Genomic DNA, 14,412 nt, shown 5'->3' on the forward strand with positions numbered 1-14,412 from the left:
TCTTCTGCACCTCTGCATCTTCTACTTCGCGGGCTTTAGGCCCGGCCCGATACGGGGCTTGTGCGATGGGACGAGTCTCGGGGATCAACTCGATCCGATGGACTGTGGTATTAATTTCGCCAAGCGTCCCATCCCACATCCTTGAATACTTCTTCAACATCCGACGGAACCGCTCGCGCAGCCGGTCCGGCACGTGGCTCAGGTCGAGTTCCTCCACGTGCGGCGGGGGAGGCTCAATCCGCCGGTCCGGCGTCGTAGTTGCCGTTGCGGAGAGCCTTTCCTCCCGTTCTCCTTGCTGGTCCTCGCGATCTTGATCCGACGGTTCGCATCTTGCCTCGCCCGTAGGCGTCTTGGTGGAATTAGGAAAATTTTCCTTCTTCCTTTCTTGAATTCCGAGAACTTCACCAATGGTGGTTTTGCTCTCGAGCGCGGCTCTCGGGTGCGGTAATAATTCTGCCACCACTTGGCCTTTTTGCACCCTGACAGGGTACGTCCTAAAATTCGGAACGAGTAAACGAAATGGACGGTCAGGCTCAACCTGAACAACACCGTTTGTACACGTCAGCTCGTGCCTTTCGTACAACGACGAGTACGGCTGAAACACAACTAAGCCCGCCCTCTTCGAGGTGCATTCCACGACGCGTTGCGTCCCTGGCTCGATAGTCGTGGCTCTTGCCACTTTTACCTTAGGGGAAATTCGCTCCCCCTTTCCATCATTCTCGTCCTCTCCCGCGACGAGATTCTTCTTCCCTTTTCTCGTCGAGAACCGCCTAACTATCGGAACCTCCGAAAAATACGCCAACTCAACCGTTTTCTTCCTTGGATAAATTGCTTCCACAAACCGGTCACAGTAGTCCGCGCCTAGAATTAGCGGGACTGCTAGTTTTTCGCATACAATAAACGCGGCTGCGGCCACAAATTTTCCAAGCCTCACAGGCATTCTAATTGTGCCGAGAGTCCGGAGTGGCCTATTGTTCGCGTCGCCGATATCTTGGGTCGGTCCGTAGGACACTAGAGATTCCATTCCAGCTGGGAGTTCCGATTTTCGCACAAGGTTTGGTCCCGCGCCGGTGTCTAAAGCAGACAACACCCGGCTCATCAATCCAATTGTGGGTCTGATGTCCGCGTAAACTTTGTAGTTTTTTCGCGCAAGAACCAAAATCTTCTGGGGACACTCCCTTCGCTTAACCCTGTACCAGGGTCTTCGAACTTCTTCCAGCGGATGATCTCGGGCTCGGCTCAAAATTTTCTTGACTTGAGCTGGCCCTTTGGGCTTATCCACCAATCCAACAACCTCCTCCTCGATGCATGATTTTTCCTTTAGAGACGGGGAACGGGGCTGAGCCCCGAGCACAGTACGTCGTCCCTGTGCCTCTCGCGACTCATGCGAGATTCCCCTCTCTAGTTTTCCTGCCGCTGCGGGATCCTTCTCACATCCGACGGCGCGGGCCCCGCGGTGGGCCCTCTGAAGGGTTGGTTCGACCTCGGCGTTGAAGCACTCGGCGTGCTCGCCGTCTGCGAATCGAACCAATTCTTGACCTTCAGGTAACTCGTCGATGGTATCCCTAACCTCTCCATCGGAGAGAACGCCTCATAATTTTCCAAAACTCGGTGCATTTCCCGGAGGGAAAGAATGCACGTTGGCGCGGCGTGCCCCTTTTCATAGCAATGATAGCACACCAGACCGTGCGTCTTGACGGGATACGGCGTCCTAGGTCCTCCACGGGCCGGCGGCCTTCCTTGACGTTGCGGCCTTCCCATCCAGCCTGGCCTTCGAAACGTCGTACCCTTGTCTTCCATCGGAATGCGCGGCGCCGGCGTGTGGCCGCGCCCCCGAAACATCATCACGGGATCCGTGGGCTCTGAAAACGACTCCGTCGTGTATGCAGGCGTCGGTAAAGTTGACGACCCGCTGTCCCCGTAGTCCTCGTGTCCGTAGCCCTCCGATGGCTCAATGAACTCGCCTTCGGCTACTAACGCTCCTTCATAGTGATTTTCGCTACTTCCATGCGCACCGCGCTCATCTGACGCTGAAATGGACTCGGCTAAATGGACGGCGGCGTGACTTTTGCGACCGGGATAAGAAGCCCTCGGCTTCTTACCCGCCCTAATTGTCGACGGCGTCTGAATCGTGACCTTCTTGGTCTTCTTGTCCTTAGCGCGGCTCGCCGAGCCATGCGCCTTCGCGTAATTAACTACTCTCAAAAACGAAACGTCCCGATTGTCTTGTCGGTATTGAGATACCATCGGCTTGATACTCGAATCGAGTCCTTCAATAAACATCGTCATTTGTTCTTCCATCGAATATACGTTTCCACATCGATTTCTTGCGTCCGTCAGACGGATATAAACTTCCATCTCGTCTTCAGACGGTCTTTGCTGAACTTCTCGCAATGCGAGCACAGCTTGACGGATCGCCTCGTCGGTTGCGAAACTCCTCAACAACCACTGTACGGCCTCCGGCCAAACGGATATCTTTCTGTGATGGGCCCCGGCCGTCTGAGACACCGAAGTGTACTGTCTCAAGGCGATGCCGCTTAAAAATTGAGGCAACAGGCGGATCGCTTGCCCCTCGTTCATTTCTTGAGTATCGAACTCCTGAACTAATTTTGCCAAAAAATCCAACACAAGGACCCCGTCCTCACCTGTGAACGTGTTGTCCTTCTTCACCTTAGGCGGAATATCTCTCCTGATTTTTCGCACGGCGGTCCGCCGGGAACTTGACAAATATGTCTGCGGGTTCCGCAAGCGGTACGTTCGGTACGAAAGTAACTTCTTGAAGAGGTAGTTGGTCGGATTCAGCTCCTCCAACTCCTCCCATCGCGGCCCGCGCCGCGTTGCGACATCTTCGGGCTCCGCGTCCTTGTCTCTCCGCGAGGCGGACGAAGTGACTCCGCCTTGTCTGGAGGAAATTTTCTTGCTTGACGAAATTCCGTTTCCGTCTTCTGAGCGGCGTTCGGAATCGCCCGAATGGTTCGACGAACCGTCGTCACCATCTTCGGAAAGGCCATTCGACTCGGCCGTTGAGTCCTGGCCCTCCGGCTCGTCACTACAGTGACTCTTGCTCCGGCGTCGCAGATTCTTCTTCGAAGTCTTCGACTTGGAACTCCGCTGTACAGCGGCCTTGTCCTTCTTCGATCGACGGTCGCCTTCTCGACCCGTGGGGAGCGGCTCTTGCACGGCGACCTGTTCAAGGTCCTTGAGACTATGAGCGGTGTGGTCGAACCGGTCGTCGATACTGCTTCTAAATTTACCTAAGGACTCCAAAGCTTGATTCGCGTCGCGCCTTGCGTCCTTGACCGAAATTTTTAACGAAGCTAGGACCTCCGGCTCCTGACCGTCGGTCGCCTCACCTCGCTCCTTCTCGATGAGATCCACTCGAGCCGATAGCTCTCCTAAAACGGCGTGGAACTCGGAGGCTTGCAACTCCAGTTGCTTCCGGACGAGGGCTAATTCAGCCTCGAGATTTTTCGTCATCTCTTGGCGAATTTCCTCGCCCATCTTCTCGAACCTGTAGGATAGATTATCCTTGTCGGCGTCAATCCCCGTCGGGGATTCTTGACCTTCGGGATCCGTGGCCGTATTGGCCTGGCTTCGGGTGCGAGGAACTCGCGGGATCCTCGACGCCCTTGCCGATCCGACTCTGCTCGCCCCGGGACCGACGTCCCCGGGTGCGCTGGTCGACATGGTTCGTTTCAAAAAAAAAGAATCTAACTTAACACAAAGAAAAAAATAGAAAACGCTACAGCACCTGAATAAACTTACGTCGCAGAGAAAACTCCTGTAGTTCGTTTCAGAGTACGCAGTTTCTAGGTCGGGTCTCCTGTACGCAATTCTAGGCCGGGAGACAACTTTTGTAGTGCAATGCGCCTGTTAGGCAGAGACCAAGGTTCGACGGTCCAACACAAACAACAGCAACAAAAACAACAACTGCCAACGGCACAGCGCTACGGAGTGTTCGAAGCTCCCTGTCCTCTTTAAGCGGGTTTGCGGCCCGCAGTAGCTCGGATCCCTGATAGGGAGGGGGCAAAGAGAAGGGCCCAGCCCGGGATCGGTAAATGGTGGTAGAGACTTGTAAAGGCAACTGCTCGACGAGTTGGGAGGGGTGTTTAGGTAAACCTGGTCCGATGGGTCGTAAATCCAATGCTCGAAGAGCGCCTTGTACACCTTATACCCTTGATAAGGTCTTCGACGGGGACGTCGCAACGTAGCCCGTCGGGAAAGAAGAAAACGTAGCAGCGCTACACCGTCGTACTGCCCGATGGCAAAGTACCAACAACGGATCGGTCGCAACCAGATTCCGATGGAACCAACACTGAGAAAAGCACCACTGGTGCACCAACACAGAAGCCCGATGGCAAATGACGTCACGTTACGGATCGCAATCCTACAAGGTGGGACCAACTCAAGATTAAGGGTAATTAGGATAGGGAAATAAAAGGAAAAGGAATGGGACCCCCGAGCGCAAAGGACAAAAGTAATCTGTAGTTAAAGGGAATGTCTTGTTAAAGACGGACTTCAACCAAGGCGATATCAGACTATGGCAACTCGGGTTGGATTAGGAAATAAAGGAAAAAGGAATGGGATCCCCGAGCGCTGAAGGATGCCGTAGGCTTAGGTAAAAGGGAGCGTCTTGGTAGAGACGGACTTCGACCAAGGCGACATTCAACTCCGGCAACTCGGGTTACCTTTACTGACTTGGTCGTCAGAGGGCTAAGGTATATATCGCCCCGTCGGAGCCACTACAGTAGCTCTCGGCGCTAGATCCTAGATCTAATCTAATGTTAAATAACTAATATGCAACTAATTAAAATTAATGATTAAAATAATAAAGTGAAATGATTTCCACTTTTGCTTGTCATACCCCATCGTTTTCGTTTCTTTTCACCCCCCTTCTCAGGTGCGTATTGCACTACACCCCATGCAAATAGCCAAATCAAGTACATGAAGAAAGCCCATGCAAGGCCATGTACATGGCCAATGCAAGCCTATGCAGATGGCCAACGCAAACCCGTGCAAAAATCCCTTCCAAGCCCATGCACATTCCCAATGCGATCCCAAGCAAAATACCATGCAAGCCCATACAGGTGTCCAATGCAAGCCCATGGAAAATCCCATGCAAGCCCATGCAGATTCCTAATGCAATCCCATGCACATGGCCAATGCAAGCCCATGAAGGCCCATGCAAATTACCAATGCAAGCCCATGAACCAGGCCATGCACGTCCACGCAATCATGGCGCATTTCTCCGCATAGGAAACACTTAGGAAATTCTGCTCGTGCAAGTATGGGCAAATCGCCATGCATGCATTGGTTTAGCATGGGCTTCGCATGGGAAAGTTCAGACTATCAGAAAACAGACGTACCTTGAAGATAACGCGACCTTCAGTCGGTACTGCTTGCGCGTGCTTACTTCGAATGATCGCGTTATCGCTTTGTTTCCCTGCTTTAGGTACTGACAACTCGCGCCACGCGAAGGCGGATAACGATTGCTAATCTACCCTTACGGGTGAGGTTTAATCGTTCGAGTAATCAGGCACTGTAAGCTTTTCTCGACCGGCTTCCATTCAGAGTCATTAGGTATAAAGTGTAATCTTGTTTCTTCAACACTATTCACAGTGTTGAGGACAGAGTGTCTACTGTACAATGGTGTAATGTGAGATGGTCTAACAGCATGTTGTCTCATTTAAACGGCTATGGCTCCTGAGCCAATTTTCTCATCGCACAATCAAGTTTCTAACTGAGAAATACAGGTTGGGACGTTTCGGAAAGTGCAAAAAGAAGGATGCGAGACCTCTGTCGTCCCCTTTTGGATAATCTCGACGCTCTGACTTGTATGGAGGCCGGTAGTGCAGAAACGTTGAAGCTAGAGCTCCTTCCTTCCATGACAAGCAACAATACTAAACTCACGAGGTACTTCTATAGATAACTACAGCCGCGAAAGGAGGCAAAGGAAGGAAACGAGGGCATGCGTTAATAGAAGAAGAGCGTCAGGGCCCACAGAGTGACAGCATTGGAGAGCTTTGTTGCAATTGCAAGCACATTAAGTTGTGCGGCAGAATGATTCCAAAACTGTATAGTTGTGACAAATCCTGATCCCGACATCGTAGGCGAGTGGGTAGAAGGACAAGTGGTTGCAGTTGATAGGGTCCTACTCTACAAACACGGTGGGGGAGCACAAATGCCCGGAGACTGCTTGTCTCCTAAATGGAAGTCTTTGTTGGTCTGTCAGGTTACTACCTTCCTTTTTTCCCTCTCCTAACCTAGGGTCAACTATCAACTATATATAGAGTCTCTGGACTCTCTCCCTCCGCGCTCAGGTCAGCCTGCGGGCATCGTGCTTCTACCGTCAAGCACGGTTATGCTCACTTCGAGCTTTTAGCATTTAATTACCCTTCCTGGTAATAAATATAGAACTGCGCTTGTATTCCTCCTGAATGCAAGCGCCTTCTCCAATACACATTATCAATCATCGATCCATACATGCATTCCTTCCGAATGCAAGTACCCCGATGAGTACAGTCAGATTCTAGTGCAACTTACACGTCTGATCACGAGCTGTTCTTTACTGTGTGCGTCTCACGCCTCTTGACATCCCGTGGCTGTAATGAATATGTACAGCTCGAAAGGTGTTCATTCACAATAGTACGGTATGCTTCACCGAACCAAAAAAAATCAGGCTTCCGCTTTGTTTGTATTCCCCTCCACCAGTCAAGCTTTCGGCAATCACCTTAGCAAGCATTGCAGATTGTTGTTCTTTACCAGGCTTGAAAACTACGGAATCATGCCACGGCCACTTGTCTCATGCTGTGCAGAGTTGTCTCGGAGCGGTTCCTATAATTAAACATTGGCATTAACAAGACAATACTGGAGCACGTACGGTAGAGACAGCAAATTCGTTTCCATGTGTCGCTATCTCCACATTGCATTGAAACTGTTTCTGTGAAAGTGGGGCTGCAGTCCGCAACCCAATCTTTACGTCAGCACGTCACCCCCAATCTCTGTCCCGCAAGCGCGGTATCTTCATTGGCGCGCGTGAGCATGCGTAATGGATTGTCTGGGTGTACGGACGCGCGCGCGGTAGGCAAGGAAAAGGGCACGACCTCAGAAAGTTGCTGAGATCGATTCCCCCAAGCTGGAGCTCAGCTCAGGATTTTATGTTCAACTCGGGCCCCGACCGGACCCTGACTTGGACCGAACCCTAGCCCTATGTTGGCGGGCCGGTCGTGGGTTGCTCTCCTCGCTAGCGCTAGGTAGACAAACTGATTGCAGGGTAACCCTTACTAATTTTTCCAAGAACTCGGGTGTCGCAACAATCCGGGGCAGCTATGACGGCACGGCCGGCTTTGCACAAGTCTGCCACAGCCCGGCTGCGAGCCATATCATTCTGGTAAGAAGACTGTGATGCCAAGAGCCGATGACCCCCTACTCCCGAGAGTGGGGGCCGGCGGTGACTTTATTTTAGTGCGTGGACAGTGTGCCTTATTGGCCTTATTAGTTTGTTTTATTGCTGTGCTCTGTCCTAAGTTTCTCTGGATGGAACCACAAAGACCGTCCGATGCACCCCTCGTCGTCATTCGACTGACCCCACGCGCAGCGAGAGGTGCAGAGGCAGGGCGAGCTACACTGCTGCCCTGGCGCTTGCCATGAAGCGCATGTCTACGATCGGGTGAAGACCTGATGGTTTAGGGAGAAAGTTGCTCCTTATACGGCGCCTCTCACCTGCGTAGCCCGGTCTCTTGTTTGAGAAATGGCTTGCATGGGACGGCACGGGTGCGGTTAGGCTGTGGGGTGGAAAGTCGGTGTGCGGGAATGAGGAATTATTGGCTCTGCGCCCAGCCATTTCTCCCAAAGGGCTGTCGTTGTGGTTGGCATGTGTGCAAACTGCCTCACTCTCGTTTTAGATCCCGTGTTATCAGGATAGCCTTCAAGGAGAATGAATATCTGAAGGGGTCAAGGGGTTGCGCACAACCGAAATCATCGTCCGAGATCGCTCGCTGCTACGAGCGATAACAATGGTCGTATTACTATTTACTTTACTTTTCCGTGGGATTTCTCTGCACCTCATGTGATATCACATGACTCAAATCCTAACAGATCGCCTCCTCACTTCTCTGTGCCGTACCTTCGCAAGTCCTCTAGCCTCCAACCTCGCATCAACAGCTCGGCAAATACCATCAAAGATCTCTGACGACGAGTTTCCTTTATCATCACATTGCCCCAACTGTTGTCGGCATCACCTCCGGTGTTGGCGCCGGGGGTGTTGGCGCCGGGCTCCTTCTCACTCGGCGGCCGCACTTCCAGCCCGGTCGGATGGCCGAGTTGCGAATTTTAGATATCCTGCAGCGGCGAGGGATACATCCCGGCATGCGCATGCACTCCCGCCGCGCGTTACCGCGCGCCCCCATCCCGAGTCGGCATGTGTTGGAGCACCTCACCTTCCTACCCATTCGCACAGTACTATCAACCTTGTCGGGGCTGTTGATCGTCGCGGCATGGGCCACGACAAGAAGCACCAGAAGGACAATGAAGATGAGCTTGGACATTGCGGTTTTGATGGCAAGAAAGAAGATGGGAAGAAGCGATACGGGCGTGGCTAGAAGAGGGAGGGGGGCTGTGCGGAAGGAGCATTTAAGTAACCATTTTTTCACTCGAGAGCGTTCTAGAGAATGTGGTTACTTTTCTTGCCCTAGACTCGCACAGCAAAAGTAGTGCGTAGACGGACCTCCGAATGGCAGGAATTATCCAGGTACTTGAAACATTGTCGCTGTATGCAGGCGAGAATACTGTACAGAGAAGCACCTGTGTCAAGTGTCGAGTGGTGCAACTACTTAGACGCGGTCAGTTGCCCAGAAAACTCGGCGGCGACAGCTTCCTGGTCGCAAGTGCCCTGACCGAGCATGGAGTCTGCCCACGGCAAGATTATGCGTCTGCTCTCGCGAAATTTCCTTCACTAGCTTCAACCGGTGTTACGGATGTTCGGCTAACAGGTGTTCTGTGCCATTTTGCGAACATGGCGTAAGCCACTGTGTGCGCTGCTGTAAACATCACGGATACGAGAGCTCGCACAATCAGTTCTGCTGTTACGTATAATTGCAGGGAGATGAAGTAGCTTCAGGGACTTCGAAGGATTCACGGGTCATTTCGGGCATTGCAATATGCCCGTAAGGGTAGTAGAAACATTTATAGCTGTGGAATAAAAACGGAGCTTGGAAGATGTTTCTGCTTGTAGCGCGAGTGGAAAATTCTCGTCCAAGGACGCTTGTGGTGCTTATGAAAAATATGAGGATTGCACGTCATCAATCTTCACATTTAAGAAATTCCCCCATACCGCAATCTACAAATCTGTTTATTTAGTGGTGAAGATATCGCTCAAGTGGTTGCGGGAGCCATTCCCGATGAGGATCAGATGGCATTCACGTGAGATTCAACTGTGACATGATAGCATGATGTTTGCCCGAATGGTTATTTGCCCTGGACATTATCCATATGAAAGCAGAACATTTGTGGAGATACAGCTCTCCTGTGAATAGTGTGCTGCCCATACAATTTCGAGACCTCTAAATGGAGAAACACACTTCAATTCCTTACACGTTATATAGTCAATGTCATTGCTCTCTTCCATCCGGAATTCATTTTACTTTACCCTTGCAGAATGAGGCTCTGCTTACCTTTTCCTATTTCTTGTTTTGTGGAACAGGGCTCTTCGTTTCCCTTTTAAAGACAAGACGATGAACCTTTCGATCGTAACTGTGAATGAAATAAATGCAGTGCTGTATGGCTTTTTAGTTTTGTTCTCTTTCTTTTTCGTATACTGTACTCACTGTCCGAATATTTGTGGAGGAGAAATAACAATGATCTAGCTAGAGGCTGGTTCATTTTCCAACTTCTTTATTTAGGCAGTTTTAATGAAAAGCAAAACAAATAACAATTCTCCGTGTTCCAAGAAGGTTGAAATGGGCATGTTCCCCCCCGCCCCCGCCCCCCCTCCCACGGTTGATGTGGATGAGACTCTTAATCAGAACAAGCAGCTTCCCAAATTGGAACTGGAAGTGTACTTCAGAGACATTCAAGTCTGGAAGCTGATCGCTTCCGTTATAAATCCGTGTAGAAATTGTTACGAGCTTCATATCTTGAACAAAGTTTGGAGTACAGAGACGGCACTTGCTCCAAGGCAGGTACGTGTACTTGATTTCCTAGCAGGTCCAAGCCAAGCCAGAGCGATTTACGTGGTTCCTTTGTTCAGCGCCGAATGCATCTTCTTTTGCTTTTTAACCTTTAAATATCTTCATGCCCTGCTTCGCAATGTGGGTTACTTTCACATGGCGTACAGTACACTCCCAAACAAAGGCGAGAAAGATATTCAGGTTGCTCCATGATACCATTTGACAACAATTGAAACATCTTTAATTTTGTCTGTGACAGACGTAGATTTCTTCAATTGAACTGTACCGTAGTCTGCTTTACAATACAAGGACAGCTTACATTGGTTTCTATCTTGGGGAATGTAAATGGTTTTCTGCAATCGAGTGCTTTCTATTGATGCAACAGAAGATTGTGGACTTGCATTTGTCTTACGCACAGGAATCAAAAATTGAAGATGAGGAGGCCGCAGTATACATTTCTGACCTCCAAAAAAGTGACAAACGACCGACTTTCAATCAAGGCGAGAGATTTAACAGTTATCGTTGCCCGCAGGTTTTTGATATTATTGAAGGCTGGAGAAGGAAAATTATAAGAACGAGGAAAGAAGAGGCATAGTTAAAATTTTTCGCATTATACCGTACAGAGTGCGAAAGGCAAAGCAATTATTGGTGAAGGAAAACAATTTACTCGTCTCCATTATTGGAGAAACGCATGCAACAGCAACCGCTGCACGGCTTAATGCGTATAAGTGGAGGGAGTAAGGTTGATATGCGCCAATGCAGGCCACGTACAGTCGTGGTCGTATTGCGTTGCCAACTGATGCTGTAAATGATTTTCTGTGCACTTATCTTCCTTTCGCGAGCTGGGGTGACAGTTGGATGGACGCCTATAGTTGGCTCCGTATTTCCGTGTGGCTGACGGTGAGGGTTGGCGTGTACAATAAATTATGTGCTGTCTGCATAAAGCTGGCCAGCCAAATGAATTATTAGCACACTAGCTGAACGCGCAACCAGGAATGCGCTGCTGTCCAAAACGACTGTAAACCGTGTCACACAGTGTCATCCGTAGTGATGATCATGTTGAGCTGCAAACAAAGCACATAGACTTGCGTGCACTGCCGTGCGAACTGTGCGGTGCTAACTATAAGCTTTCAAGAGCTTGTCCGACCTTGCCCTTACTCTGCGAGATGCTCTACGTTACAGTGTAGTACAGTACATGCAAATGGGGAGATGTTTGAACAAGAGTGGGAATTCAAAAGATGCTGGGGTTTAATTGGGAAGACACGCCCAGATCGGGGTGGATGGAGCAGTAATACAGTGCTCCATGGTTTGGTTTGTGGCACACGGCGATGTTCGCGTGTGCCGAAAATGAAAATAGAAACGTGGACGACAGCGACGTAGAGAGCAATGACGGAATGCATGAGAAACGAATTGCAATGGGAGGCGTCTGTCAAACGTAGAACCGAAGAGCAGTACCCTTGGGTACAGTATCAGGACCACGAAGAGAGGTTTGGTACAATACATGACAGTAACAGTGATGGCCATGGGTGGGTGTCTTCTATGTGTGACCAAACGTGGCAGGCAGTGTGAACTGTGGTGTTTGTTGTAAGTTGACATGTCAACTTTACTGTACTGCACCCGCACGGACAATTATCAGGGCCTGCAAGAGCGCATAAAGAAAGAAAGGAGTGGGAATGGGGTTGTCACGCAAGACATGTAGGGGTTGTCGCCAAACCTGTTAATGTCACCGCTGTCACGGCGCGTATGTCCCCGTCAGCCGGTAGACAAGCACATGTGAAGCAGAAACCCCCTCATCGCATATTTTTTCTGTATGACGAGGGTAAGTCGGAGACCTACCGCTGCGGTGTGTAAAGATGCACACCACGGTATACCCTGGGGTGCGGCGGAGTGTGTAGCGATGTCTGCTGCTGCGGATACGCGGCGCAGTGCGGGCCAAAGTGTAGGTTTTACATCCACGGGCTTCGGCACGAGGACAGCACCGACAGACAGCACCTGCGCTGTGAGGACAGCAGCGGGGCAGACAGTTGAGGAGTGCTGTCTGGCAACGCCGCTCACGTCATGGAGTGCGCGCTTACCGTCGCCCGTCCATCGCCTCTGACCGGACCCTGCACGCACCAATCATCGCTCAACTTTTGTTGCACGGCGCCTTCTTTAGTGGTTCGGAAATTGTTATGATAGATTGGAAAGTATGACTTACTTTTTTGGGAAACTTGCGGTTGTTGAAAGCGGCTCTAGATGATGGCTCACTCGGGGTTGAAGGTGGCGGCGCCTGTGTTTAGCAGGTGGTTGTGCCACCCCCTTCGTGCAGGTGACGTCACCTGTCAACAGTTGACGCCGGTGTCTGACTTTGACTTTGTGACGCATCAAAATTTCCTCAGAATACACTTTCCATCCCTCCGCTTTTAGCCGCGCCCGATTGCGCCCGTGGTACTACAACCCCGCTTCAGGCTTGCCTTCGCACTGCTACGCTCGTCAGTGCTACGCTCGTCAGTGCTCCGAGCCTCACACCGAGTCGCCAGTGACGACCCACGTTCTCCTCACCGAGCCGACTGATGTCAGTCAACACACGCGCCCTATCGTTCTCTCTCGTCAATCACTCCCTCCCTCGTCTCCCTCGTTCTGAGCTCTTCGCCGAACACAGACACGCCCCCGAAACCGCCCTTGTGCACTTCTCGTCACGAAAACCAGCATCCCGCCCGAGCCCAGCCCTTCGTCTGTATCGCCGATCCACCTACGTATCACCCCGCGTGCTTCACTCAACAGCGTGCCGCCCCACTCCTGGCACCCTTGCAATGCCGCCCTTGCAATGCCGCCCACCTGTTTCTTCGTGCCACGACACCTCCGTCAACCCCCCATCTACGATTGCAGTTCTCGCCCTCGCATAACACATCCGCACCCAGGTTTTGCACGATGCCGCACTACCTCGGCGGAGAAATCAAGTTTCTCGTCCTCGAATTCTTGTGCTCCACGTTAACAGAACCCCAATTTGGCATCTCCTTGTTTTCACCTCCGTAGATTGATTCCCGCTGCGATCTTCCCAGCGCACCCGCAATCATTCACACCGAACCGTGCAGGGTTACAGCTTAACGGCCTCACCTGCTTCTTACGTGCTGCGCAGATGCCCACCTTCCGTCACCGGCGACGTCATCTGACGCCCCAGCATACCAGAGGTTGACACCCATCTGATTTCCCTGCTCCTCCTTGACATGTCATGTCCTGTCGTGGCGCAGCCCCCAGCTGCTCTTCTTGGGTTGCTCATCAGTATATAAACATCCGCGACATCCACCCTGGACTACCCTTTCCCTGTAACCCACTTCTCATCTCACTCGCAACCACCTCAACTTGCATCACACCAGCCTCAAAAAATGACTTGCTCGCTGTTTCTTTTCGCTCTGCTCGCCCTCATCGTTCTTGCCTCTGCCGTCCCGGACTGACATCAACACCGTCGAGCGCATGGGGCGCTGCCCAAACAGGTGCCGTCTCGGCCCCGGTGCCCGCTTCAACGCCCGCCGCGAGTGTATAGTGATTCCAGGATGCCGACCCCGTCGCTGCCGCAGGCGCAGCATGACTGGCATGCGCAGGATGAAGAAGGGATGGTCATGCTCCCGCAGGCGCAGGCTGGTCGTCATTCCCACTACGCCGGAGCCTTCCATGGAGCCGATGGGGGAGACTACAGAATAGGAACTATGAGGTATTAGGGACTGAAATGCTCTGGTAGAGTAATCTACGACCGTAGGTGCTGTTGTTCGGAGCGAAAGTGATCTCTGATAGTTGCATTATTTGGAAGTCCATGGCAGTAAATCTTTTGTAATTGGAACCTATTGTTCGCAGCACAACGAAGTCCCTTCAAGATTATTATACATACATAGTTTGCGCCGGCGTTGTCCGGCAAAATCGAATGTCCGTTTTTCGAATGTCCGTTTTGCAATAGGTCCAAAAGATCTTTAATAGATCGTCTTCTGCTGGGCCGTGGCAAGATTTCTCCATGAACATTTCGAAATGCAACCCCTGTCGGAATTGTGTTTGTTAGTTACGAGACAACTTAATTCTCCAGCCCGATCGTACAACTAAAGATGGTTTTATATTACTGTGGCTCGAGTTTTGTGGAAGAGAGATGCAACCGACGAGAAAGAGTCGAAGGAATATGAAGAGGGATATCTGGATCTTTACGTCCAACAGCCTCAAGCAGATCCCCTTGGTCCGAGGAGCAGCCTATGGATAATTGTGCCAACGTTTCGAGCGTACA

General features: G+C 51.2%; 3 protein-coding genes across 3 annotated transcripts; 1 reads left to right on the top strand and 2 right to left on the bottom strand.

Annotated features, from left to right (window-relative positions):
* The first annotated feature begins 8,078 nt into the window (after positions 1–8,078).
* On the top strand, positions 8,079–8,600 carry CHC_T00005594001 (hypothetical protein). The gene has a single exon (XM_005717422.1). The coding sequence runs from the start codon at positions 8,079–8,081 to the stop codon at positions 8,598–8,600; it is 522 nt and encodes a 173-aa protein (XP_005717479.1).
* A 4,318-nt stretch (positions 8,601–12,918) lies between these two features.
* On the bottom strand, positions 12,919–13,056 carry CHC_T00005595001 (hypothetical protein). The gene has a single exon (XM_005717423.1). It carries the CDS (start codon positions 13,054–13,056, stop codon positions 12,919–12,921), a length of 138 nt encoding a protein of 45 aa, XP_005717480.1.
* A 28-nt stretch (positions 13,057–13,084) lies between these two features.
* CHC_T00005596001 (hypothetical protein) lies at positions 13,085–13,222 on the bottom strand. Its single transcript, XM_005717424.1, has one exon. It carries the CDS (start codon positions 13,220–13,222, stop codon positions 13,085–13,087), a length of 138 nt encoding a protein of 45 aa, XP_005717481.1.
* Positions 13,223–14,412: the final 1,190 nt, after the last annotated feature.

This window comes from Chondrus crispus, genomic scaffold (genome assembly GCF_000350225.1).
Source record: "Chondrus crispus Stackhouse genomic scaffold, scaffold_30, whole genome shotgun sequence".
Classification (NCBI taxonomy): domain Eukaryota; phylum Rhodophyta; class Florideophyceae; order Gigartinales; family Gigartinaceae; genus Chondrus; species Chondrus crispus.